This window comes from Gymnogyps californianus, chromosome 6 (genome assembly GCF_018139145.2).
Source record: "Gymnogyps californianus isolate 813 chromosome 6, ASM1813914v2, whole genome shotgun sequence".
NCBI lineage: Eukaryota > Metazoa > Chordata > Aves > Accipitriformes > Cathartidae > Gymnogyps > Gymnogyps californianus.
Genome location: NC_059476.1, coordinates 37,376,597 through 37,404,008, shown reverse-complemented (window position 1 = coordinate 37,404,008; position 27,412 = coordinate 37,376,597). Strand labels below are relative to the sequence as shown.

General features: G+C 49.1%; 1 protein-coding gene across 1 annotated transcript in view; it reads right to left on the bottom strand.

Moving 5' to 3' along the window:
* Positions 1-27,412, bottom strand: part of COL13A1 (collagen type XIII alpha 1 chain) — a 98,129-nt gene that overhangs the window by 60,418 nt on the left and 10,299 nt on the right. The window contains exons 3-5 of the mRNA XM_050898824.1: positions 23,963-24,032; positions 3,944-3,951; positions 1,244-1,270 (exon numbers count right to left, since the gene is read on the bottom strand). Coding sequence (XP_050754781.1) covers positions 1,244-1,270; positions 3,944-3,951; positions 23,963-24,032 — 105 coding nt within the window. The remainder of the gene's footprint in view (positions 1-1,243; positions 1,271-3,943; positions 3,952-23,962; positions 24,033-27,412) is intronic.

Here is a 27,412-nt window from a genome sequence, read left to right as displayed (position 1 = left end):
GCAAAAGCATCCCTTGCAGATGGATGAAACACTAAACAGCTGCTTGATTTTAAATTTTTTAGATGATATATTATGGGACACTGCTTTCTTCTAGGGTTTTAGGCGGGTTCTCAGTCCAACTAATATTTGCCTATCTCTGTGTGCCAGCAGTGAGCAAAACTCCCGGTGTCAGCATCTTGCCCTGGGATCACTTTGTGGCTGCTGGAGAACATAACGCTGAGTTTTCCTGTGCTTTTAGTCCCTTAAATGCTGCTTTCCTCCAGAGCTGAGCTCAGGCTGATCTCCCTCATGGTTTGAGGTAAAAGCTGATTTTGTTTCTCCTGGCTCTGCTGTGGCTGGTGCCCAAGCAGGAAGAGCCCGAGGTCAGGGCTGAGCTGTGTCAGGTCTCCAGCGAGTACCTGGTGTCAGAGTGGTACATGACGGCACCGTGTCTGGTATGTGACCGCGCAGCATTACAGCCCTCCAAGCAATAATAGCAAAGGGGGAGCTCCCGGTAGGACAGCAAATAAATGCCAGATGTTTATAAGGAAAGGTTGTCTGTGACAGGGAGCCAGGAAAGAGCACTCACAGGTGGATGATACCATGTAAGTTGGTTACGAAGTCATGCAAAGCTGCCTGCAGCTCCCACATCAGAGCTAGAGGAGCATGAAACGCAACAAGCAGCCTCTGTCCTGAGTTGGGGGGAGAGCCAGCAGCACAGTTTGCATTTTGTTCATTAGGAAACTGCCTGTTATGGCTGTTGCAGTCTCCAGGTGAGCAGCAGCCTGGGGAGCAGGGAGCCATCGCCAGGAAAGCATGCAGCTGTAACGCTGAAACCCACGCTCCATCCTCACTCATGACTATCTATCTCAGCAGCAGATACTGTTATTATGGACTTTTGCATTTGTCCCAGAGTGACTTAGGCCTTTTAAATCCAATAAGCAAGCCCCACCAGCAAGAATACTGCACACTGCGCCTCTTCAACCAGACCCTCAAGCTGACAAAGGCATCTTCAAAAGCAGTGTGTTTCCCACATGCAGGAGGGTTCACAGGGATTATGTCACCCTTAAGTTTGGTCCTATAAAGCTCCTGTGGTCCCTACTCTGTTACAAGCCTTGTCCTGTTTGCAGTATGCTATTCCACATCAGGTTTGCTATGCGAGATCACTACCTTCTCCCAGCTTACGAACCATGGAGGCCTACTGATGAAAGTACTGCCAGACAGAGAGCACGAGGGAATAAAAAAGAAAGAATGAAGTATTTACCGGGAGCCCTGGTCTTCCTGTAAGGCCCTGAAACAAAATACACAGAAACGGTGAAAGTTAGCTTCAAACTCTGAAGGGAGGGCTTGATAAAGAGATGAAATCACATGTAAGGATTTAGGAAACAGAATGGTTAAAAAACTCCCCACAGCTCCTTGACCATCAGCTCTGATTGCTTCAGTTTCCTAATCTCCTGTTTGTGAAGTTTTCTCTCCTTTCAGCCTGGCTCTACCCACAGCTCTCCACACAGGCTCTGAAGGTATCTGCAAGTCCATGGAGAACAAGCTAATTACAGGGCTCTGACTTTCTTCCTTAGTTTCCATCTGCTAAATATTATTTTTTCATGTATGGAATTGCTGCAGTTGCCACAGAAATGTTGCATGTTCAGAAATGGGAGAGAAAACGTCCATGAGAGGATCTTTTCCTTCGGATGTGGTCCAGACGGCGAAAGAGTCCGGGAACCTCAGGACTATTGCACGATTTCATCATTTCCTTCCTTCCTTCGCCCCTTTTAGTCCCAATCTCACCAAATTTCTTACATGACTGCGGGTTGCCCTTGCCTTCACCAAAGCCTTGATTGACTTCAAGAATAACAGTGGAAACATCTGTTGGGCAAGAGGAGAGCATGAAGGCCCCTTTTGCTGCTGGGGTGTTGCTCATCCATTTCCCTGGCTTTTCACCTGGTCGATCTAGACTACAAGCAGGGCTCAGTGCGTTTCTAATGCATGTTTCTGCCCATCCCCACACTCAAGTCAACACCAGCACCGGGGGTTCAGCCCTGCTGCCCAGCATGTTGTGTTTTGCAAGCTGGGAAAGAAACTCAGGAGAGGGATGTGGGGTTGTCAGCACTTTGGGGTCACTATCCAGAACGATGTGTATGACAACCAGCCAGGCAGGAGCCCAGGTCTGTTGCTCATAAACTTGAGTTTCCATGCGGTTTTAATCATGAGAAATATGAGGGGGGGGAAATATTTCCTATGGTGACATGGAGGACTCTGCTTGACTCTTCAGCGGTGAACTTTTGTTCACATTGACTGAGCTGGTCTCGCTTGCCAGCCGATCAGAAACCCCAGAGGTCGTGAATGAGACAAGGGTGCTGTTAGCCCAAGACAAATTCCACTTTGGCTAACAACGCTCGGTCTGCCCGACTTCCTCTTGTTATTTCCATTGGCTGTAGCATTCCTCACGGCCTGTCCTGAAAGTCTGCGTGCGGAGGCAGGTTCAGGGGTCGCAATAAGCCGGGATACGGTAGCATATATTGTCAGCACTTCTCTGGTGGTCTCATGTGTTTCTGCCAGGCTTCAATCTTTCTTTACAATATTAAGTTTCTAGCCCTTATTGCTGCAGAGAAAGCCTGGAGCGTGCGTCTTCCTCACCCTGCAAAGGCACAGACTGCTCTCCAGGAGATGTCTGAGTTGACCTATTGATTTCTCTCTAATTCCTCACAGCAATAATAGAAATGCCAACACCACTACCAATTTTGTGCCCGCCTCATCCCTTTAGCACCAACAGATGCCTGCCCAGGGTGGAGTGGCAGGGACAGCCCTGGATGGACTCCACTTGCAGCCTCCTCCAGAGCAGTGCTTTGCTCCCAATAACCCAAAGCTAACGCTGAAATACATCCACTTCAGTGGCCCGTCCTGAAAGCCCCCGGGATAAGCTATCGCTGAAGGTTTGCGTGGATCTGGGCTTCCAGCTGTAAAACGCTTTCAGACCTTTTGGCCTGGAAGGTGCAACTTTTTGGAAGATTGTTGTCATTAAATCAGGCTGTACTCGTATATCTGTAGGAGTTCAGTCTATAGCATTTCAACTTGATGAAAGGGGAAAATAGGTTGTGCAGCAACTACTTCTCCTCAGAACGTCATCTGCAAACTGTTTAAGACATTTTTGCGTGAACAGACAAAAGATGACTACCGTATGTTTAACTTCTCATGTTCCTTCACAGAAACCCAGTATAGTTACTCTATTGTACACGAATATAAACCATTTCCTCTGGAAGGACCGTGCTAGAGACAATATAGCGTTTCTTTATAATCCTGAGAGATGTCAATACATGGCCTCATTCCTTGCATTGCTTCTTCTGGTTCACTGTGGGTCTCTTAATAGCTGTAAGAAAACTTCTGCAATAACCTAGCTATTTTCCTGAAGCCTAAATGGTCTGCGCTGAGGTTTTGCATTAGCTAACATTTGAAAAGGAAGCTGTCAACACAATTTTTCCTCTGAAATTGATAGTTCTGCAGCTATACTTGAAGGCCTAACAGTTCAGCAAGCCCGCGTGAGTAGCAGGGAACAAGTCCCTACAGCTCAGCTCCCACCATGTGTTTGCGATCTATCTTTCCCTTTTTTGCAAACGTGTCTCGTTCAGCGTGTGGCATCCAACGCATGTGAAGTGCATACAGCCGATTCCCCCGGGGTATGTGGGGCCAACTGGTAACACACGGATATCTGCACCCCTCGTGTTTGCCATGTCCCCATCCCTGCGCTCCCTCTGTCTCACCCTCGGAAGCTGCAATGCAGCCAAGAGCAGTCCCACCCCGATACAGGTCCTGACCACCCGCAGTACTTGCTGTTTGGGAGATCCCAGGGTGCCAGGACTGCAAAGGCGGCTATCGCACCAGACACCACAGACAGGAGACTTTGCTAGTTCATGCCCCGCAAACTCTGTGTCAACAGCTTCTAAAACCATAGAGGTTTGGTACTTACAGGTGGACCTGAAAGAGAGAAGAAAAATAAACAATAATTAATTTTTTTAATGCAATAAATCCTAACAAGAAGGGCCAGATAAACACATTGTACTATCTTTTGGGGTTGATCCTGATGCTGCTCCCATTTGCTGATGCACTTTCACCAACTCCCTGCTCATTAATTAAGGTATCCCCACAATTAGCAGCACTGCTTACAGTCACCACGAGTGCAGGGCAGCCTCTGAAAGCCCTGTGTTGGGAAGGCCATGTAAGTCAGGCTCTTGACACTGTTACACTCATTTTTGATCCTTTGGCACACAGGGGTCCCCTCCACGAGCGTGACACCGCTGAGCATGGGGGACTCGTTACTTGTGTGACTCCCCCTCGCATCCTGCCCACCCCTTGGGGTTGAGAAAGTTGAATCCGGGGAGGCGAGAGCCCCTTTGCTGCTAAAATGCCTACGCATTTTCCACCAGCATCGGTGATCTTGCAAAGGCGTGAAAAGGTTAACGAGGGAACTACAGCTATTAAACACATCAGGTACCTTTTCTCTTTAGTATAAGCTAATTTTCCCCTTTGCTTCTGCCTCTGTTCCCATAGGAGCCAATCTGCCCTCTTGGAAGAAATTCCCTCAAATCCTTTGGGTTTCTTTTATTTTGGAAAGCTTTTTGGAACCTGCCAGTGTGGAGCGCTGCATCTCCCTCATACAGAACCGTTGTACAGTATATATCAGGGCTTAAACAGCACATTTCTTTCATCAGTTCCCAGAAAATTCCTCAAAATCCTGACAGATATTGTGTGTGGGGAAAGAAACCCCTGGACTCACTATTTTGTGGTTTCCTCTCTGTGGGAGAAGCAAGACACACCATACAACTGTCAGGGGTTTCTACATTTTCCATACTTTATAGACACTCTGTTTTCTTTTTTTTTTCCTTTACGTGAAGTGCCAAGAAGTAAGACTAAGCAGTATAACAGGCGAGCTGACAGATAACAGGCAGCAACCTCTTCTTTGCACGGGAGGCGGATGTCATGGTGAGCACCTGCAGAATACGTCGTCATCCTGAAAATGCCCCTGGCTGAAAGTCCAGAAAAGAAACTGGAGACTTTGGATGAACAAACATTTTCCGCATTGGAAATCTCTCACTGAGCATGACTCTTTCATACCAGGGACCTCTGCAAATGGTTTGGCTATCAAGCTTTGGTGACCTAAAATTGCACTGTCAAATGCCACTCTTAGACTTTTGCTCAGCTTTCATCGTATTTGATCAAAAGAGCTTACCTCTAAAGGGTACCTTCTGGTTAAAACAAAAAAAAAAAAAAAAAAAAGTTTAGCACCTTCATGGTGACCAACGGACAGAGCTAAGGTCAACATTCACAGCCAGAAGGCTCAACAACTCAAAACAACTCCACCCAAACTTAGGACAGGAGCTCAGGGGGGACCCGGATTTGGTTGGTCTGGCAATTGCCCATCACCGGTGTTGCTGCTGAGGTCGCTATCCTACTTGGTATGCCAAGTCTAAACAACAAAAGGGTTTCTGATCAGAGAGTTCATTTTGGAGGGCAAGGTCAGACTCAGATCCAGGAATCCTAATTTATGCCAGACTGGGAGGGGAAAAAAAAAAAAGAAAAAAATAGTTTTCTGAATCTGGCTTGGATGACAATAAAGTTCTGTGAGAGAACTGTTTTGGAGAGATTTTGTTTCAGAGTGAGTGCCCTGTCACAAGGTCAATGCTTATAGCTTGCCAATACACAGACTTTATTTCCATTAGCAACACTATAGACCCTTAATAACCCGCCTACCTGTCTGCGCGGGTTTGGGGCAGTTGTGGATTGCATGAACCAAACCATTTAGCGAATGTTGAAAGAAAAATCTAAAGGCAAGCAAACCCTGAGCCATCCCTGCCCTTCCAGACCAAACGCGACCAGACAGCAGCACAGCCTGTAATGGTATTGCAATAATGCTGAGAGAAAACATAAGCTTTTGTTTGCTCCAGAAGCTACATCCGCAGAGCAGAGTAAATCAGCAATGCTGGCAGCTCTGGGCCCATCAGGTCACGCACCCCACACAGATCAAAGGCAGGAGGCATATTGGAGGCCCATCTTTGTTATATGCCCTATATAAAACTAATGGTTATGTGAAGGGGGGCTGCACAGTCTTGTGTATACACACATCAGCGAGCTGCAGGGACACAGTCTTGGCTGCAATAAGTCAATCGGTAGAGACCATCCAGGGACTGGGCTTCAAATGCTGGGACTGTCCGCGTGACCCAGGAGAAAGTGAAGCCCTCAGATACAGTCACTTCTAAAAGCAACATCGTCTTGCATAGGCTGGAGGAGGAGGAGGGAAGATGTCCTAAGGACAGTGGGGAGGGAGGAGGTGCTGCTGGATAAACCGTTGCAAAGCACCGGGGATTTTACAAAGTGAAATAATGCTTCAGCAAAGTGGATTTGTCATGTTCTGTCACAGTGATTAACGAGAAGGCCGAGCAGAGCTTCTAAAGAGGCTCAGTCTTTAATATAACAAGAAGTAATTTAACGCCCATTAGAGGAAAGAGCGGGCAAAGGAGGGAGGGGATCCTTGCGCCTCCACTCGCAACCGCTCTAGCCCCCGGTGAGCAGGCTGAGCCAGCCTCTCCCGGGCAGCACCAGTCATGCTGCGTGCAGTGCACCAGGCTTGACCCTGGCCAGAGGTCTGGCAGAGCTGTCCTGGCCTGATCAGGGATGCTGGCAAGCCAGTAAGCCAAGGGAGCAAACCTACAAGTCGACCAGGCTGCACGGGACCCTTCATGAAAGCACTGTGAACTGCAACAGACTCACCACAACACCACTGCGTGTTGTCCCCCATGCTCCCCAGCTCCTGCAATCCCAGCCAGATTGTAGAATTGTAGAAAGAGGCCTGATTGCCCCCAGATAGGCCAGGGTGGCGAACTCCAAAGAGCTCCACAAACAACCAAGAGCCAACAACCTCGACAGCCACAAGTGCAAATCACACCTATGGGGGTTCCTCCTCTCCCATGTTTAGAGCAGGCTCTTTTGGGGTGAGAGGGAGGTGGTGCTGCTTAGGAGATGAGCTAGATCCCCTTTCCATAAACGGCCAGCAGAGAAGGGACAATGAGTCAACAGAGCAGGGATCAAAGCTACCGTGAACATTTCTAAGCCCATTTCATAGCTAAGCCCAGCCAGCAGACAGACCCAGAGCTCCCAGATCACCAAATGCCTCAGCCTTGTGCAGAACAGGGAGCCCACATTTGTAATTAGCACCTCCAGATCCTCTGTGTTTTGCACCTGATCTTGCCGGGACCAGAGCAATGCTGGTGCTGGCACGCAGACTGCAGCACAACCATCCGCCCACGACGAGCAGCTCAGGAAGCATCTCTCCGTGCTGGTGTCTCACTGAAAGGCACTGGAGGGCTGTAAGCAACTGCGATCGCTGTTTATCCAGCTGCGGGGCTTGTCGAGCAGCGGGGGACGGAGGAGGGGACAGAGCAAACGTGTCAGGAGTGGACGAGTGGGAGGAAGCAGCAGCCTCCTGCAAAGAGGAGACCTCCAGAGCACCTTTGAAAATGAACATTGAGAAAACAAGGAATTCTTGTGGAGGTGCCTGGGGTCCCTCCAAACATATGGCCTCTGGAAATTAGCACCATCTGCACTGTCCCTTCTCAGCTGCTCTGGCTTTTATGCAGATAGAAACTTTCCTTAAAGAAGCTCTGCCTTTCCTGTAGCCCAAGTGAGCAAATGAGCAGCCATGGTCTGCAGACAGGATGAGTCCACCTTATCGCACATATAGAGGGGGCACACCTGTGACGAACAGCAGGGCCATGCCACAGAGCCCTCTGCTCACTCGTCCTTTCCCGTGGCCCGTTCAACCAGTGACTATCTAAAACAGAACTGCAATGACCCCTTTTCCCTCACCCACACAAACAGATAAAAAGCTACCCTCCACTCTGTAGCCTCTTCTGGCTCAGAAGAGGGGATGCTTAGTTTTGTAAGTGGGTCATATTTATCCTAATCTGGAAAGTCCCATGTCCCAGAATATCAGATCTTAAAAGCTGGACAGTATTAAAGCAGGTCAGTGTGGTGTGAGACCTTCTGCTGATGGCAGAGATATCCTCCAGCTTCAGAGACAGCAACGCTCTCTGGACTGATAGGATCCTTGAAATTATCCCATCCATTTAAGGGCATTTCTTGACGTCTGGAAAAGTGTCCGTTCTTAAAAGGCTCTCAAATGCTGTTGCTTAATTTTTTTTTCTCTAACTTCTTGGATTCAGGCAGTCCGGTATCCACAATGTGGGTGTCTTCCAGCCTGCTCCAAATGCTCACATACAAGGGATTTTTTTTCTGCTCTATAGCATATACAAGATGAAGAGGACAGAGAGGGAACGTAAAGATGTTATTGTTGCTTCCTTGGGTCATCCTCACTACACACTCTGGCAGAAGGGGAGATGTAAACATGTAATCCATCCCTGTGAGGAAATCCAGCCATTTCACAGATCCAGAAGGCAGCCTTAGCGAGTTAGAGAGATACAGTTACTTCCTGACATTCGGGACTATGTTAATTGATAACAAGATAGCTGTGGTCAGGCAATTAGTTATGAAATGCTGATTAAAATGTCAGCAGCCCAAGCATGACCTTACGCGGGGTGGCAGGGATCCCCTTGTTCATGGCCCCACAGGCGTTCAGCGCAGTGTGACCCCATTTCAGAGCAGGCAGATCCCAGTTGGGTGCATGGAGCCCAGATGGTGGCTTTGGCCTTTTTTAAAGACTGGATGTGCTGCAGTTTCCACACAACAGATCCAGGGTACTCATAGTCTTTTAGAGACATCTTCCCTACCTCCATCAGGGGACAAATGATAGGAGGGGAGTGGAGGGAGCATTAACTCAGAGAGCTGCAAACGAAAAGCCAAAAATGCCACATGCCTTGCCATAATTCAATATTATTAGTTGTAGGGGAAATTAAAGACAACAGAAATCTTCAAAAGAATAAGAAAAATTTTAAACAACAGTGATTACCCAAAGCACACCCTTCAGAAATTTTGCTTCAGGTGTTGTCAGCAATAGCAGACAATCTGAGTGTGCTCTCTGAGGAGTACACAAGCCCCTTGCAAAGGCCAGGGCCCTCTGTCCCCAAAACATCCTCCTCTCGGCTACACCCTTGCAGAGCGGCAAGAGGTTCTTCAAAGGATCGCAAAAATGTTGGACAGCGAAAAGACTATCAGGATTTCACTGCCAAAAAATGTGACCAACGCTAAGCTGAGGCACCAGGTTATGCCAGTCACTCAAGCTCGCCTCCGAAATCAAACCCATGACATCACCGAGACTCGGCAGTTAATATCAGCAGCTGTTGAGGATAAAAGTCACTGCTCAGGCACTCTGAGCATCCCGGCGTACCACCACCACCACCACCCTCTGCCAAGGAGAAGGCCTCAAGCACAGCGCCGAGAGGAGAAGTCCATGGGAAGCCATGCCCAAAGCGAACAACAAAGTGGAGCCTCACAGAAAAATTAACATGATTAAGTAGCAGTCTCAAAAATAAAAGAGAGGGTCTGATAGCGGAGTTAAGCCACAGACTCTAACTGCATCTCCAAGCATCCGCGTGTTTCAAGAAATGTCTATAAGGACGACAGGAGCCAGTTGGCCTCCAGAGCCAGAAGAATCTGATGAGGAAATTCTGGGCCATTGGAATAACCGCAGTGAGCCCGTTAGGCAGATTAAAGTGCTCAAAGACAAGGGTTCAACAATAGACAAACAGAAATATTCTGACAAACATTTGGGAGAGCCCCTTGTGAAAACAAAGGGCAGGAAAGGGCCAAGAGCAGATGGCCCACATGGTGCTGGCTGCACCCAGGACAAACACAGCACCTCTGGCACCGCCGGGGGAGAGACAGTGGGATGGCCGACACAGGGCAGAACAATGCTCGTTTCGGGCAAGCATCCCTGGGTCAGCAAGCTCTTTCCAGGCAGCAAACAATCACATTTGTCCCTGCCATGCTGAAGCACTTAGCACCACAGAAAGCAGAGAAAACAGGGCTGGGAAGGGCCCCTGGGGTCAGCTCGCCCAGTGGGTTTTCACGCTTTGGATCTGGAGGCCCCCTCGGGGTTTTCCAGTAGCGGTGCGGACCCCTGGATGGTAAATTGAAACCGGATGGTGGCAGGCTCACTCCGCTCCACCACCTTCTGCCAAAGAGCGAGTGTGCCCCCGGGCTCATGCAAACCACCAGCCGAAAACCGCTGCTTTTGACTATCCCCTTTCTCTTCCCCTTCTGCCTCCCCTGAGCAAACCAAACAGAGATTAAAGGATTCCTGGGGAATGAGAAGGACACGAAATCGAGGAGGGAACATCTTCAAAGCAACCAAAGGAAAAAAAGTCTCTACCTAGCCCATTTGGGCAAATATTCCTCTAACCTGTTGCTGTCCTCTGGGGATGGAGACACTGCACTTTTCCCTAGTGATCCGGTCCAGGCGATACCCATGCCCTGACTCATAAGGCCATATTTATTATCTTTCTTAGAGACTATCCAAAATTTCCAGTGTTGTTGTTTAAGTCAGTCAATGACCTCTGATGCACAGCAAACTCGAAGAACAGCTTTTCTTATTTCTCTCCTTTTTGCGGTTACCTTTCATGTGTTTGAAGTCTGCTGTCCTGTTCCTCACAGTCTTCTCTTGTCTTTAGACTAAACAAAACCTAATTCTTCCAGTCTCTCCCTGGAGGCCATGTTTTCTGGACCTCTAGTCATTCTCGTTGCTCCCCCTCAGCGTCCCGTTTGCCTCTTGAAGTGTAGTTCTCAAATAGCAACCTGCTCTCTGGCTCACTGCGCGAGTCGACGGCAGACAACTTGGTGAAGGCAGAAGACATGGTGTCTATTTACCTTATCCACAGGGTCTTAATCACAGAGTGAAACTGAGTTCCTCCTTGTCGCCACCTCTGCCTTACCCTTATCTTCTGAAATGTCACTTGTCCTCCATAAGCCCTCAAAGGCTCAGAGATTTCTTGCAATGTTTCTCTAAGAAGCTGGTGTTCTCGCTGTCTGGTGTGACCAGCTCTCATGCTCCAGTGAGGAGGAAGGTCTCCTCCTCACTCACAATTAACTTCTTCAGCGTTTTCTTGGTGTCCTTGGTAGTCCTACCTCACCCTAGGCTTTCAGATTTTCATCTTGTATACCCATTCATTTTAAATCCTTCCAGATTTACTTTTCTTCTGTCTTGAATTTCAGCTCGCTGAGGAGTTTATGATTTTTTTTAGTTGATCCCTTCCCATAGTTCCTTTACACTGTGACGGTTTCAGCTCATGCCTTTAACAGAGTTTCCCTGCCAGACTGCCAAGTCTCCTCAACTTCTTCCCCATCTCTTGCTCTCCAGGGGCACTACCCCACTAATTCTCCAGCTCCGTCTGTGTTTTGGAAGTCCACCTCAAACACCTGGATATTTCCACAAGCACCTCGCAACTCTTAGTCTGAAGACACACATGCCAATGCAACAAGCTACCACTCCAATAAAACCCTACTCTTGGCAGAGTAGATGTTTGATAGTCTCTCTGCAGCTTCCACTCTTACATCCCCTAACACATCCTATTCCATGCCAGGAATACAGAAGGTGGTGTCTGAAAGCTCTGGAGATCCAAACCGGTTTGAAAACTGCAGCTGGTTATTCAGAAGTCTGACGTTCCTCCATCAAGGAGCTGACCGCTGCTTCAGCACTCGGTCAGGCCCTGCACAAGTCCTATTCCTCAGAGAGCTGCAGAATTAGGAAGGAACCACAGGGAAAAACTGGCCAAAGTAAATCATGGCTGGGTAAAGCCAAAAACAAAATCCACGGCACTTTTACTTCCTGCTGAAAATTACAATCTCTCTCATAACGTGGCTGTCTGGGAAAAGTAGAAAGTTGGAACTTACTATAGCTAGTAATTATTTAAATAAATTCTCTGATCATGCACTTCAGATGCAAATTATATTTTACTCACTTGTCAAATTGCAGATTCATTTTCTTCCTATATCACTTTTGCAATTAGCAGCTGATTTTGAGATCTAGTACACTGTTACTTCCCTCCCCTCCCCTAATTCTTGTTATTCTTCCCTCTTTTCCATCTGCTAACTCTTTTCTTATTCCTTCCTCCTTCCAAAATACTTTGCAACTTTTATAACAGCAAATTCTGTCACCTACCCGGGGAGGAACAAAAGACCATTGTGTTCAATTTATCTTTTAATAGACTCCTTCCTCAAATACCTCACGGACTGCCAGTACTGTCTTCCAGACCCTGTCTCACACCCTTTTGAGTTATGAAAATGTCTGGGAGGGTCCTTCCTTTAACCAAGACATTTTTCCACCCGAGATGATTGATAGCTCCCAGTTACCACTAATTACCCTATCAGCAGTTGGACATAAGCCTAGCCACAGCCCTCTTCCTCCAGAGGCCAGCAATGCATCCCTGTCACTTGTTATCCTCTTCTTCAAGGATGGAACAAACTGACTAATTAGAGACACCATAAATTCTTCCTTCAGGCACTTTCCTGATGCGCTGCCTTGTTTCCAAACAGAGCACGTGGAAGAGAGTGGGGCTGATGCTAGCCCTTTTAAAAGGAAAAATGCGATGGCGTTTCTGAGCCCAAGCGGGTTTGCTCAGCATGTTTTATTGCACAGGAAGAGGAGAGTATTCATTCATTCTTCCAAATCTAGCTGATGCTTTCTTAGCACATCTCAAACTCTGAGAAGTTTGCTTAGCTTGGCAACCCCTGCACAGGGCTCTGCCCGGTAGGAGCCAGGCTGGGGCAGCATGCACATATGGACACAACCCGCGTTGGCTAACAGGGATAAAAGGATTCATGGTTTTCCTTACCTAGAATGAACTGAGCATGCAGATCCCTTCCCTGTTGCCTCCGGTGCCCAAACCAGATGCTTTGCACAGCACACACTACAGAGAGAGCCATCGGACTGGAAAGGCAAAAAATAACCCCGACTAATTGGTGCCTCCCTGTTGAGCGTGGTCTGGAAAGCACCTGTAGTCTCTCATCTTCTCACTGTGGCAAATTTGACTCAATGAATAAGTTTGCTAAACTCTGCCAAGATCTGTCTTGTTTGAGACTGAAATATTTTTCTTATTTAGGCATACAGGTCATTATTTTTTAAGGTAGTGAGAGATCCCATGACAATCTCAAGAAGAAAAGAGAACGCAATGAAAATGGAAAACATATATTTTCCCCTGCCCCCGGAGCAGAGAAAAAAAACTTGGAGGAAAACCAACCAAGTTTACAAACTAGTTACTCTGAAGCTCTTCCTCCCAGCCAAAGGAAAGGCCCTGAGGGCATGAGGGAAAAGGGCATTATATTTAGAGAGAAACTTCTCCAAAGTACATGGGGTGGGTGGCGAACATGCGCTGCAGGGACCCACGCCTGGCAAAAAATTGTTGGGGCTGCTCAGCCACTGCTAAAGACCCCCAAGTCCTACCAAAACAGCAAGCCCTCACTGTTCTAGGAAAAAAAGAGCAAAGAGGAGGAATGAGGGCTGAGGTCTGCAGCAGTTTGCTGCATGGGAAAGGCACATGGAAAAACCCATGTGGAGGAGGCGGCAATAGCTGAACGCATGCCAAACCACACGGGGCCAGGGACAGTGCATGCCCTGCACCAGCCCTCGATCCAAGAGTCACATGTTTGTAGCTTTCCTTCCTAAAGGACCTGAGAGCCACTTCCCATCACTGTCCCAAGAAACTCCAGGACCCCTGCCCACTAAGAGTCAGGTTAATGCAGTAGCAGAGCATAGGCATCTATCCAGGATGGCTTTGAAATTCAGGGAGAGAAATATTCACAGCCACACCCAATAACCCCCATCTCCTCCTGTTTCCCCAGAAAAAAAAAATTTGCTATAAGCACACAGGTCATCCATAAGCCAGAGATTACCACACACATGAATTGGGGGTAAACTAAGAAACACAAGGCTACATCTTTCAAAAAACCACACTTCTTTCACCCTCTCCTTTCCTTCTGTTTTTAAGCCCACGTTAAATCACTTTGCACAAGGGATGCCAAACAGCCTCGCAATACCACAGCTTCTCCCTGGATTTCGGACAGGTCGGGGCCAGGTACATCGCTCCCTGGTAAGCAGAGGGCTGAGACGTGGCTCCTTCACTGTGGCCAGGGACCCATAAGCTCTGTGGGGTGCTTTTGGAGTTTCAACCCCTCTTTCATCTGTGTTGCACTTGTATATAGTAGGGTTTAAGGAGGAGTTAATATGTAGGCAATGGCTGCCGTTTTGGGAGACATAACTACTCCCTCTTTGCTGCCAAAAGCCCTCTAATAAGGAGCTAATATTTAAAAACGAAAGAAAAAAGGGAAAAAAAAAATCCCAGCCCATTGTGTGCTTCAGCTCCGTTAGGGACGAGGCCAACACACAACTCCCAGCAGCTGCTGTCGCCTCCAGCAACATCTCCTCCCTTGGACAGCAGCGGCTGATGATAGAGGAGGACGACAAGCAAAGAGCAGCCACTGGGATCCAGCCGTGTCCACCCAGCACCACGTCCCAGTACTGGATTTGGCCTCAGGAAGACCCCTTCCCAAAGGCAAAGCACAACCCGCGGCCCCACGGTCCTCTACCTGCTGCTGGTTGAGCCACACAGCAAGGGGAGCCTGGTGTGGATGGGATCGCTGGGTGGTCCCCAGCGCAGCGCACACGCTGCCCGGAGCAATACCAAATCACAATAAACAAGTCCCTTGCACAAAGCTCTGTCAGTTCAGATTCCAGTTCGGCTGATATAATCTTCATCTTCTCTTTGAAAGAAAGGAAAAAAAGAAAAGCAAAAAGAAAAAAACAGACATCCTAAGGGAGAGGAGTGAGGCAAGCGATGGATTGAAACTGCCCGTGTGTGTCTCAGCCCCCCAGCGTGGGGAAAATGTGCTGTTAATCAGCTGCCCCCCTGGGGAATATGCTGATTTAATTACCTCCTGCTTGCACAGTCCGGCTGCGATGCTGCTCGCCCAAGACATCGCCTGAGGAAGAAACAGACACCGAGCCTCGGCAGCCAGGTTGGAACGGGATGGGTGAGCAGAGCAGGAATCGCCCTGGCCCTGGTCTGGGGAGCGAGGGGGTGAATTGGTCCGGGGAGGCTGTGCGAGTGGGCTGCCTCCCAAACCCATATGTGCAAGAGGTAGATAGCATCAAAGGGCACATCACTGGCCCATCAGAGCCACCGGTACTGCAGAGGGGATGGATGCATCAAGGAGTCGCCTTTCCCCTATCTGAAATACAACTTTATTTGGGAGGAAACACAGCAAAGACATGCAATGGGCAACAAGGGCGTTTCCAAATAGGAAAGGGGAGAAATAGCCAGATGAAATGAAGGGGAGATGCCCAGTTGGCGGGCATCATGCCACAGCCCCCTTCCCTCACCAGCTGCGCGGCAGACCCTGCACGTGAGCACATCTCTCCAACCCTCCGATTGTCATGCCACTGGCATTTTGCAATGTTAATCTGGGATGTGTCGGAGCATCGCTCCAATGCAGGCAAATATTTTCCAGGGCTTATATTTCACAATGCTTACAAACGTCAAAGAGGCAGTGCACACAGAGGGGCAGAGACCTGGTCTAGCTCCTGGAAGAGGAGAGCTGTGTCTAGTGCATCCACCCTCAAAGAGACTCACTAGACAGTCACTTTGAAGTGGCTTCAGCACAAGACGTGGGTTTCTGCTTTCCCACCTGGGGACAGCCGGGATGTTTAATAATTAATGGCTGTACACTTGCCTGCGAAGGCCGGCGCGAAAAGCGTCGCTGCGTCTTTAACGGCTGCCAGCGATGGGAAACTCATTGGAGTGTGCGTTCGGAGGGGAAGAAGGTTAAGATGATTAACTGGTGCTAACAAGTTTAGGATGTGGAAGAAGTATTTTCTTGGACGTCCATCAAAGAGAGGATTGAATGTTCCCTGGCGGGGGGAGGGGGCAGGCGGTATGTGTTTAACAGATGAGGTTTCTGCCTCCAGAAGACCGCCCAGCCCCGCATGATGCAACCTCTCCCTTTTAAACGCTGCCTCTCCCCCTGTACCATCAGCCATACCTGTGGCCCCAGCCTGGCACGGGGGCTGAAAGGCGATCCGGGGGGAGGAAAGCCGCCTCTCCGCTCTTCCTGTTGATGTGCGCCCTGGGACACCCTTTGGGCACTGGTGGATCAGCCTGGCCCTTGGTCCCCACGGGGCGAAGGCGCGGGCGGATGCCCGGAAGAGCCAAGAGGGAATCAGGTATCACCACACCGAAACCCGACGCCCCAGAGAGGAGGGCTCCTCCTGGGCCTCTGCAGCCCCACTGCAAAACCTCACTCTCTGCCCCACTGCAGGGACACCAAACAGAGCCATCCCTGCCACTGGCCAGGCCAGCAGCCTGCTTTTTACCTCCCCATTGCCCTCGAGCGCGTGGCGGCAGCTAATATTAGTGCTGGAGCAAAGTCCCCTTGCAAACAGCTTTGGAGCAAGCCACTTGGCGCCTGCAACATCTCCCTTGGCCCGTCCCGGGTATTTTCGGTGCTCTTCGCCGGCTGGCGGGCGCCCACGCTTTGCGCAAGGGGCTTGGACGCTGCCGGGCGTCCTGCCCTGCCATCGAGCCTGGCGGCCGGTGCAACTCGCCCTCATTCCTCCGGCCGCCGCAAAGCTGACAGGATGGGCAGCACACGCGAGACCCACGTCGTGGGGCCCGGACGTGCGTCAGCGGCTGACGCAAACCAGCCCGGCCATGTGCATACAGCCCAGGCCTGGGAAAAATCCTCCACCCCGGTAGCGCGCTCGCACTGAATCAAAGCCGTCACTGTACAGTAGCAGCGCAATGTGCTCTTCGGGTTTCCCCAGCCAGCTGGGATGGTTTTGCCTTGCTTTGTCAAGGCGCTGATTTATGCCCATATGTACCATATACATTGTAAGCACAGGCACGCAATGGTGTAAACACTTCTACCAAACATCTGTACACAAACCCATCAAATATGCAGAAGCTCCCTGCTGCAGCCCTCGACATGCATCCCGGGCGCCCCACAGGCAACCTGTCGGGCCCTGGTCTGCGTGTGGGGTGCCATTTGCCACTGGACCTGTTATTCGAGTGCGGCCTGGCAGGGATGGTAAAGGTCATGGTGGGACCGTTAACTGATACAAATCGGCACAGCCACAATGCCTTTCTCCTGCGTCAATCTGTGCTTCGGGCTGGAGCCCGCCACGGCGGGGATCTGCTCCTGTGCAGTGCTGCGCATCCATTCCTCCCTCCAAAATCTCTTTCCCACGCATTTAGTCCTCAACGTCTGTCTCTGCACCATACCCTTGTCTGGGAAAGAGGTTAGTTTATCCCTGGTTTTGGATGGAGGATGGCCATACCAAATAGCCAAGGCTTATCCAGGGCTGGGATATAACATTTGGGATATAATACACAAGCACCATTAAAGTTAATGCTTGTGCCACCAGGACTCACGCACACCTGGACACAAATATTCACCTATTCGCACCTTTGGGGAGAGCTCAGCCTCCAGAGAAAAAGACCGACAGCAATTCTGTGTGTTTGGGGGAATTTCCTTCCACCTTCCAGCCAGTTTAAAATAAAAAAAGCTTAAAATAAAAAGTTTAAAATAAGAAAGCATATAAAGGACAAAGAGAGGAGCCCTGGGGCGTCCAGGAGACAGGCCTGAACATGGCAAGAGGCAATTGTACAAACAAGCAGATGGGTGTAAATAAACAGGCCACCCTCTTGCAGAGCACTTGTGCCCATCATCATGCCTCAGCGCCTTCCCTTTTTAATGCATTGACTGTTTCTAACCATATTTTGGATAAAGAGGGAAAGGCAGAGGTTTTTGCCTTCCTAACTCTATCGGCACAGTAGCACCATAAGGATGTGCTAGCCCTCCAGTCATTTTGCAGCCCAGGCAGGGCTCGCAGCTGTATTAATGGCTTATGTGAGCCCTCCTAGTCTGCACTGTGGCAACAACAGCAGATTCATTAAAATCAATAAAGTACTCCTTAATAAAGTCAGTTTAAATCCCAAACGCAGACTAAGCCAGATGAGTTGATGCTTAGAGGTATAAGGAGCATCCTTGCTCCCTCTTACCATCCCTCAGCCAGGGATGTGGCAACCTCCAGGTGACAAAAGCCAAGGCGGGGGTGACTCCTCGAGCCGCTCCAGGCAGTTGTGTAAGAGCACAGCTGCCTACGTGTTCGGAGAAAGAGAGTTAAGCGACCAAACAAACTGTTTGTTTGTTTTTTTCCTGAATTGTTCATCCCCATCTATTCATAACTGCTCACAGAATCCGTGGAATTCATTGTGTGGTTTGCATCTTCAAAACAAATGAAACAACAGTATGTCTAAACCAAACAAACTCCAGCCCAAAATACAGCCAGCAGGCCAGGGCGCATGAGCAACCTTCGAGGCTGAAGTGTGTGTATACTCTGGAAGGCCCAAAAAATGTGGATGGGGGGAACATATTTAAATTTCAGGGAATAATAGAATTCCCAGGGAGATTTCTTATGAGGGGGGCAAAAAAGGAGAAGTATTTAAGCAATGATTATGCTGCAATTTTTCTTCCAGATGTGCCGTGCCGTGGGGATGCCGTGCCAGCAAATCACATTTTCTGACACGGCAACATGCTGCTCTGGCTGCAGTGGTGCCGGATGCCCGTCCACGGCAGCCCAAGCACTGCTCCCTCCAGAGCTCGGCTCTCCGGCCAGCCCAGCCGCGAGGGCTTTGCCAGTGCATTCAAGGGAAAAAGGCAATTCAGAAAGCCCAAAGCTTTTGGCAAGGAGTGGCTGCTTGAGACGAATGTCCTTTTTTCTGATTTTTTGGTTAGAGGTTGTCAAAAATCCGTGTTTAGACACTTTTAAAGCAGAAAACACCTTTTGCATAGTCAGCGTAGAAAACCATGCTGACTTATCATCCTGAAAAGGCGTCAAACACAAAACTGTAGCATTTGAACTAGTTCAATGCACCTCCTGACAGGAGGGCCACGGGGATGGGTGTTTCATTGCACACTCCCACCTCACGTTCCTCGTGGCTCTGAGCCAGGGCCACCGACACAGCTCGTGGCTGCCAGTGTTTAAATAGCCAGGATGACCTTTCCACACACTCGCCCCATCCCAGGGATCTCAAACACCTTCTCCACCTCTCAGGGCTCAACAGTGTGTTCAGGCTTTTAACCTCACAGGAGCCTTCAGATCTGTCCGAGCAGCCCCAGCAAGCTGAAAAAGGATCACATTAAAAATGACAGCAAGAAAACATGAAAGCCATGAAAACAACCTGGCATGAAAGCCATGAAAACAACCTGGCAAGAGGCGGAGCACCCTGGCTGGGGTGCGGGGGCAGGGGGGCAGCAGGCAGGACTTGGGCACTGACCCCCTTCTTGGCTCACCTCCCCAGAGGCATTTGGGGAGGAGATAAGAATCCCAGGAGAGAAACGGATGCATCCACTTGGATGCAATATCCTGCCTGGGTGCTGCGGGGCCGGGGCTCAGCCCATGCTGCCCAGGGGTCTGCCTCTGCTGCCCCCTCGTCCGCCAGCCCAGGTCCTGCCCTTCCCGACATTTCCTCCCTCTGCCGGCTGCCTGCAGGGCCAGGCAGGGGTCGGGACGTGGGAAATCCTGCTGCTTCCTGCCAGCTGGCCCTGCCAGCTCTGGGTGACACATCCTGGGTGGGAGCCAAAGCCCCGCTGCAGCCCCGCACCATTTCTTTCTGGCCTCATCCAGCAGCTGCCGCTGTGCCGAGGGGTCAAGCCGGTACGGGAGGGGTGTACCCAAGGGGGCGAGCGGAGGGTGAGCAGGATGCCTGGACTGAGTGTGCACACCATGTGGCCCACAGCCCCGGGGTGCAACTGGGGCCACTGCTGCACCTTTGCTTTCACGGGCCACCCTGCAAGAAGGGAAACAGCAGCAACGTTTTTGAGTTGCGGGAGCTCCTGCTGGTATTTCTGTAAGGTCAATCGGAGCTGAAGAGAGTGGCCAAGCGGCTTTCCCTGTGCCCCGGGCTGGGGCAGATAGGGGATGTGGGTGAGGTTTTGTACGAGAAGAAACGTCCAGGGGACGTTCCCTTGCCAAACCTCAAAGACATTCCCAAGAGGACCCCAGTTCCTGGCCAGTGCCAAAATCCTTGCAACTGCCCCACACCAGCCTCCAAGCCCCTATAATAGCAGAAGGCACATTGGTTTGTGGTGGGCTTGTGCAACCTCCCTCTGACCGCTAGTCCCAGTCCCCAGGAGCCCATAGGGCCGGAGCTGCCTCCTCTGCCCCCGAGTGCTGCCACAGGGAGGGATGGAAAAGCCATTCGGCATCCCTCCGAGCCACTTCCCTGCTTGCACGGCTGACCGCCTCCAGCGCTGCGGGCTCCCAACCTGCCCAAGGAGAAACCAGACCAAAACAAGCATTGCGGGGGCAGAGGGAAAGGAGCCAGCCTTTTTTTTTTTTTTTTTAAGGGATATTGAAAACTGGAGCAGAGAGCCAGCAGAGTGAAAAACAGCCACGTGGGGACTGTGAAAATATAGGAGCTGAAGAGAGGAAGATGGGAAAGGTCTAATAAAGAGAGTCACAGTATATAAAATACACAAGCACCCACCTCCGCCAGGAAGGCTGTGGGAGGGGGTTGTGGTGGTAATCCCTGGCTGTTTGAGACTGTCCAGGCAGACAGGGTCTGGATCTGCAAGTGGCTCTGGATCAGACCACGAAAGCTTAGGTTTTCACCCTGTCAACCTGAAACACAACGCTTTTCCTTTGCAGCATTTTGTTATTATGTGGCAGAAATCAAGGGAGGTCAGCTGGCTGTGACAGGATCCTCCAGCCTCAGGTAGCTCTCTCCCGAGCTCTCAGCCACATCCAGATCCCATATGGAAAAGAAACATTTCCCTCATCTGAGCAAAAGTCACGAGGGGAGGCTGTCTCCTAGAAACCAGACCCATGGTCCCACCAGCATCTGCTCAGCCCCAGAAAAACTCTCCAAGTCTCATCCTAGCACGCAACGACCTCAAAACCTGTGCTGAGCTCCTTGTCCACACTTGGCCCCGGCGTGGCGCAGGGTCTGGGGGTGGTGAATAGCTGGGTACAGTCATAGCTGCCGTTGAGGCTTCAGGGCCCTTTCCCCACCTGTATGAAGTTGTCCCAGATCAATCTGGCAGACAGTGGGGACGGAAGGAATCACACAGGTTGTCTATCAGACAAAGGGAACTGAGTCATTAATTACCCAGGAAGGTTGTGCTAACCTTGGGGGTTGTGTCCTCCCCACTGAGACACCGCTGGAGAAGCCCATTGCAACCTCTGTGCTCAAAAAACACAATGCCGAGGAGCAACATCTCGCTCACAGGTAGTCACGCCCAGCCCCGGCCCAAGTGATCTGAAGTAGCAGCTTCCCAGCTGAAGGAAACTTTTATTTCCTTATCATTTGCTATAAATACAGCTGCGCTGTTTTCCTGACCGTGTTATTCCTACGGTCCTTATCATGCGTGCTCAGATAGCCGCAGCACAGTCACACACTTCATAGTCTTCTTGCTCCCCTATTCCCAGCTTTTCCAAACCATTTACATTCACAACCCCCTGTGTCCTGAAGCTCTTCTATGGCAATGGGTGACCCTGCCCAGGACCTCCACATCCGTACTGAACAGGTCAGCAAATGAACTCGTCTTCCTTTTCCCCTTCTTTGCCATGCAGGGACCTGGCTCACAGTTAGGGATGAACTCAAATGTCACTTCTGATAAACATTTATTTTTGGTGAGGAACATGATGTGTTTATAGGCGGTGGAGTGGGCCAGTGAGAAGCAACACGCATGCGCCACGTCTTGCAACATCTTAACGCTTCTCAGTGCTTCTGAATACCTTGGTCTCCCACAAGGGTCACGTTGTCTGGTCCTTAGGGCGTTTTAAACACAAGGAAACAAACGCATTGGGGAAAAGGATTCCCAAGGTCTCAGGCTGGAAGAGAGACCATGTTGAAACAGCACGACAGCGCTTTCAGGTGGCCTGCATTACATCAGCCTGGAGACCAAAGGGAAACACCCCAGAACAAAGGGTCTGAGATGAGACAACGGCTGGCTGAAGGTGCCTTCATTTCTGCACTGCCCAAAGCCAATCAAGACTTCACCTGCCACAACATCAGCTTTGGACCATAGCTTCATTTCCCTCAATGGATTAGCTGGCAGGGTGGGGGCAATTTTTGCAAATAGTTTCTGTGTCTGTAGGATACGTGATGAAGACAAGCAAGTTTGACAGGTAAAAAGGAAGCCTGAACCTTTATGAGACATTTATTGCTAGTGTTCTCCTGAGTCAAAGCTGTCCTGCGGAAATACTATGAGCTTAACAGAATGAGCGGGTACCTAAGCATTATAAGACATCCAGCACCGACTGCTGCTGACGCTTCACAAGGGATGTGGGTGCCTGTAACCAAGTATTATGATCTTGATGCTGAAATACTTGGGTGATTCATCTAGCGCACACATGGTGTAGGGGGTCACATTCAGATGGCCTCAAAAATCAGTGAATTTCTTTTTTCTCTGCTCTGCATTTAAGTTCTAAGTTTCCTTCTCCAAGCTGGCTCAGAAACACCAGGAGGATGTTCATTCCTGTGGTTTTATGGCATTTATATGTCAAGTCTAGGCAGGAACTTGAAAATGGAGTAGTGCTATGATTTGTGTTCCCATTGAAGGGAAAAGGTTGAAATTTAAAAACAGTTAAACTCAATTTTGATCTGATCATTGGAGAAGAGATATTTAGATGACATTTCATTTGTACTGTCTTTTAAATTTAAACCAAAATAGTTCCTGTTGTTTCTTTCTGGGACTAAAAAGAAAGTTCAACAGTCCTGATTGGGACTAGTCAAATCAGGCATTTTCCAATGTTCTACAAGTCTGGATCCTGGATTTTAGTTCTTTTCCATCACAAACCTGTATAGCTTTATCTCTTGCTTTTACGAGCTGCCACCTTACGAATCCATTTTAGTCTGACAAGAGACTGTACCTCCTATGTCTGTACACAGGTCTAAATACACTGATTTTGAGACAACATTACCTACAGCAAAGACAGCCCCCTTCATCATTTCATCCACCATTATCGCATTGTTGGCCATACTTAAATACACTTTGATATGCGTACCACCAGACACCGTCAAACACCTCACATTGAGCACCAAAGAGAACCAAAGGAAAAACCACAGAAAATGGAAATGCCGCTTTCAGATGCTCATCCAGACACAGCTTGCCCTGCCTTTTTCTTTTCAAGATAAGCTTCAGCTACTCAGTTTGGATATACACATTCAAACTGTCCCAAAACTTCGACTTTGGATGTGAGTTGTAGCTGGCACTTCTCTATTTTTCTCTACACAGCCAAATGTATCAAAAGACAATGAGGAAGGCTGAATGATTCATAGTAATGGAATGAAATGCCATTCACAAATGTTTTTTCCATAGCAATTTGTCACTTATTGTATTGAAACCACTTCAGAAGATGGGTCTCAAAGAGCCTTTTGATATTAGCATGATTAAAAACATAATGCAATTAAGCAATCCCATAATATTTCTGTATGTTATATGAGCGGGACCTTGAGTGACCACTTCATTTAACCCTCGATAAATGGCCGCTTCTAACAGAAGGCTGTTATTCTGCAAGATGCCTCAGATAGTTGTATAACACCAAGGAATTTAAGTCTTCTCACCCCAGAGGCATTTTGGCTCACCAAAATTTAGCTGTTCAGCTTTGGTGTTGGGTCTAGCCTACATGTCTCAAACCTTCTCAAAACAGCCAAGAAGCCATTCTGCCCACTTCAAAATTGATGTCTAAAATGAATGAGAACATTTGCCCTCTAGGTGTATCTTTCTCTCTTTATTGACTATCTACATATCTACCTGGATATTTATCACTTTTCCTGCTGTTTGTCATACGCTGAGTTAGTATTTACATATGTACCTGACTTGTTACACACATCTCCATATTGATTTCCTATACCTCAAGCACACAGTTATACAAGTATGCATAACTTTGCATTCATATACCACACAGCATTAAAAAAGCTTTCAACAAGATGTAGACGAAAAAGGTCCTTCCAAAGTGCTAGCTGTCCCAGATTCCTACCTGCCGGGCAGTTGCATCGCTGGTGTGTGTCTCGGACTTCTCGATGCCTTGGCAAGTGGAACTTTAATTTCTGTCAAGGGAGGAAAAAGAGCAAAATGATTCATTAATGCCGTTGAAACCAAAGCCTCAAATTCTTGGAAAAGTGGGACTGGGGGATGCTGCCTAAGTAGAGACGGGAGAGACAGAGCAGAACAGTTTGGGAACGAAGAAAAGCATTAAAGTTCATAGTCTTTAACTAGAAATGTGGGGTTTGATTGGAAGCAGGCTGACAGAGTTTCGTAATGGCCTCCAAATGTGGTCCTCCTGACAGATATTACAAAATCAAGAGCCAGTAGTGGCGAATAAAGAGGTGACTGTGTCCTCATGAGAAAGCCGCGTTTCTCAGAAGACCCACTCAGCGGATGAAAAATGGAGACCTGAGGCAGGTACTCTTCCCCCCTGCAGCAGACTCCTTATGCTCATGGAGACACCTGGACAGACAAAAAGGTCCCACTGAAAAATTGCGGCTGAAGGTGGCCTGAAAACAACAACAGCATTTCCTGAAACCTTTAGAGGCTGTGAAGCTTAATTTTTCTCCAAGTGCAGAACAAAACAAAACCTATCAAGAGCTTCCACAAGGTGGAATCACATCAAAATGTTCATTTCCAATGAGTTTGGATTTCTAACGGTGCCAGCATATCAGTCTCCTGCTCTCTGGCCCCATCTGTGTATCTCTTAAAGGGGCAACAGAGTCCACCTGAGGCCACCACATCTTCCCTCACTGGAAATGTCATTAAAATTGACCCATGTCCTGAGCAAAATGCAGTTGAGGGACAGCATCCACACAACCCCTCATAGACTTTACTAAAATAACTGTGATTTAGTGAAGAAAATGCAAATCAATCCAAATAAGTTATTCATTAATGCTTGTGAACTGCACTTGGTTAATGATTTGAGATGATTTGAGAAGACTGAGCTGCTGGGGTGCCTGTGCTAAGGAGTCACTCCCTCTTCCCTTCTAATCCTCAAGCCCAACTGTTCATCCTGGTTGCACCTTCTTATTGTCCAACCTACTTCACAACCGGGGCCAACATTTTGAAAGAAATAGCCTTATGTTGGGCTCAACAGAAGCCCATGCCCAGGATCATATAGAAATTACTTGATTTTCACAACTAAGTGAGCACCTTCCTGCAAGAAGGCATCAGTTTGGCAGAAATTTCTTTTAGAGAGGAAAAAAACAAAGCAACATATTTCTGCCTGGAATGAGGGAAGGCAGAACTGGCTGGAACACTTCCATTTTTCACTTTGAGAGGACTGGCTTCCTTATTGCAAGTCAAAATGAGTAAGGGTTGTTGTGACTGACTAGAAATTGAATATTTTCAGAGCTTTTTTTTTTACATGGTAGACTGAAATGTTTTGATAGCGAGTTGATTTGATATCAGGATGAGGAGAGGGTTTCACGCAAGGAGAGTTGCCAGTTCCCATACAGCATTTTATCTGTGTTTACCTTCTCAGTTTAAAAGCAGAGATATGTGAATCTTTGCATTTGGGCACGTTCCCATCTAGCTGCCACCCCCAGATGGCACGGCTCTGCTCTGCAGCGCTGCCTGGCTTCGAACACTTTGTGCTAATGGTCAAACATGGGCACAAATAGGACAGGGGAACCTTTATTTGGATACTCGCACTGGTATGTAGACATACGCGTTCCCGTTTCCATCTACACATGTGCCAACCAAAATGTCTGAACACGAGACCGCCACATTTGGGTGGGGTTCCCATGTTTGGGAGTCAGGCTTAGCACAGGGGAGGGGTGATGGTTCACACAGGCAGGAGCAGAAAGTCATTTCCTAACCAGCGAGGGTCCAAACACCCTGGCTGCAGCAGGGCCCTTTGTAGGACAGAAATCTGCAAGGAAACATGCAACAGATCCCTGCCCCACCACGTGCAGGGGCCAAGGGGGAAACAGCCAGGGGGAAGGCAGAGTTAGGGCTTGCTGCAAGAAGCCTTGGCTGGGTTGCTCTGCTGGCGCACACGGAGAGGAGCAGCATAACTGGACTTATCAGGGAAGTGATGACACAGCAGGACTTGAACATGACCGTGAGAGGAACAGGAGCGATAGCATTTCCCCACGACTTTATCTGTGGGGTCAGGGTAGTGGAAACACCTGGGACAACTGAAATAGCCTTCTTGAGGATGGGGGCCCCTTGGGAGGGAGGTATGGGTGCTGCTGGGCAGGGCTGGGAGCACAGCCCCAAGCACTGGTACCATGCAGCCATCAGGCACTCACTGGCATTGGGCATTTTCCCCATCCCTGGCCATTGTGGTGCCTCCTTGGAGCCCAGGAGCTCTGCACATCCCTGGGGAGTGCAAAGGGCAGTGGTGCCGTGGGATTGCTCCCCTTCAGTGTGAGGCAAAACCTACCAGGAATTTAGGAGCGCCTGGAGTTCAGTTTCCTGCACAATCTATTAAACAAACATTGACTGCAACAGAAAAAATCCTTGGCTTCTGGAGACCTCAGTTCAACTTTGGGTTGAGATGGCGAAACAAAACAAATTCCCGGCCTTTTCTGCTTCCCTCATTACCGCTGTGCAAAATACCACCTGGTTCAACACGAGAAGCCAGCTTTGCTCAGGAGAGCAAAAACAAAGGGCTTTCCTCTAAAACTGGCCTTTCCAAGAGAAAGCTTTCATTCCCAGGCAACAGAAAACCATTCAATTTTAGGGCAAGGTTGACTTCTGTAAGCGAAAATAAAAGAACGTGGTCTGTGGGAATCTAGTGTTTGCAATCTCCTTTCTGGGATCTGGGGTTTGCTTTTTCACCTGGGGGACATCTAGAGCATGAAACATCAGAGCAGCAACTGGCTACCTCTTGCCCTGGCAGAAATGCTGAAAACACTTCTTATAGAGAGGATTGGCTTGTCAGCATAGCCTGCTTGCTCTTGCCTGTCATATTTTCCGGTGACGTAACAGCTGCACCTTCCCCCTACACATATGAAAGTGGCTGAAAAAGCCTTTGCCAGCACTGCAGCCACAGCTGACCGGCTCCAACGTGGGGACCGTGCACCTCTGTGTATTTAGGAAGCCATCGCACATCGCTGAGTGCGGAGGAAAGGGAAAAACTCTCTGTCTGCAAGAGGGCAAGGCCAGGAGGGTCGGGCTGAAACACGTGCTGGAAACGGGCAATAAAGCCAGCACGGGCTTCTCCCATGGGTTTTGTTAACTCGCTGCTAGCGTGACAGGACAGGGCTGGCTTGAGCGGACAGAGCAGTGAAAGCGAGACCTCTTCTGACGTTGAAGGACCATGGCTGTGGCCTCCTAAACCTTGCAAGTGCCTGTCTATTTTGGATGGGCACTTGAGATTAGGTGAAAGAGAGGGCACTTCTTCAAAGGGGGCAGATTAATAGCTCTTTAGCAGATGTAGTTGTTTGCAGTCACCCGGGGAGGTGAAATCATTTCCCACCACTATCTCCAG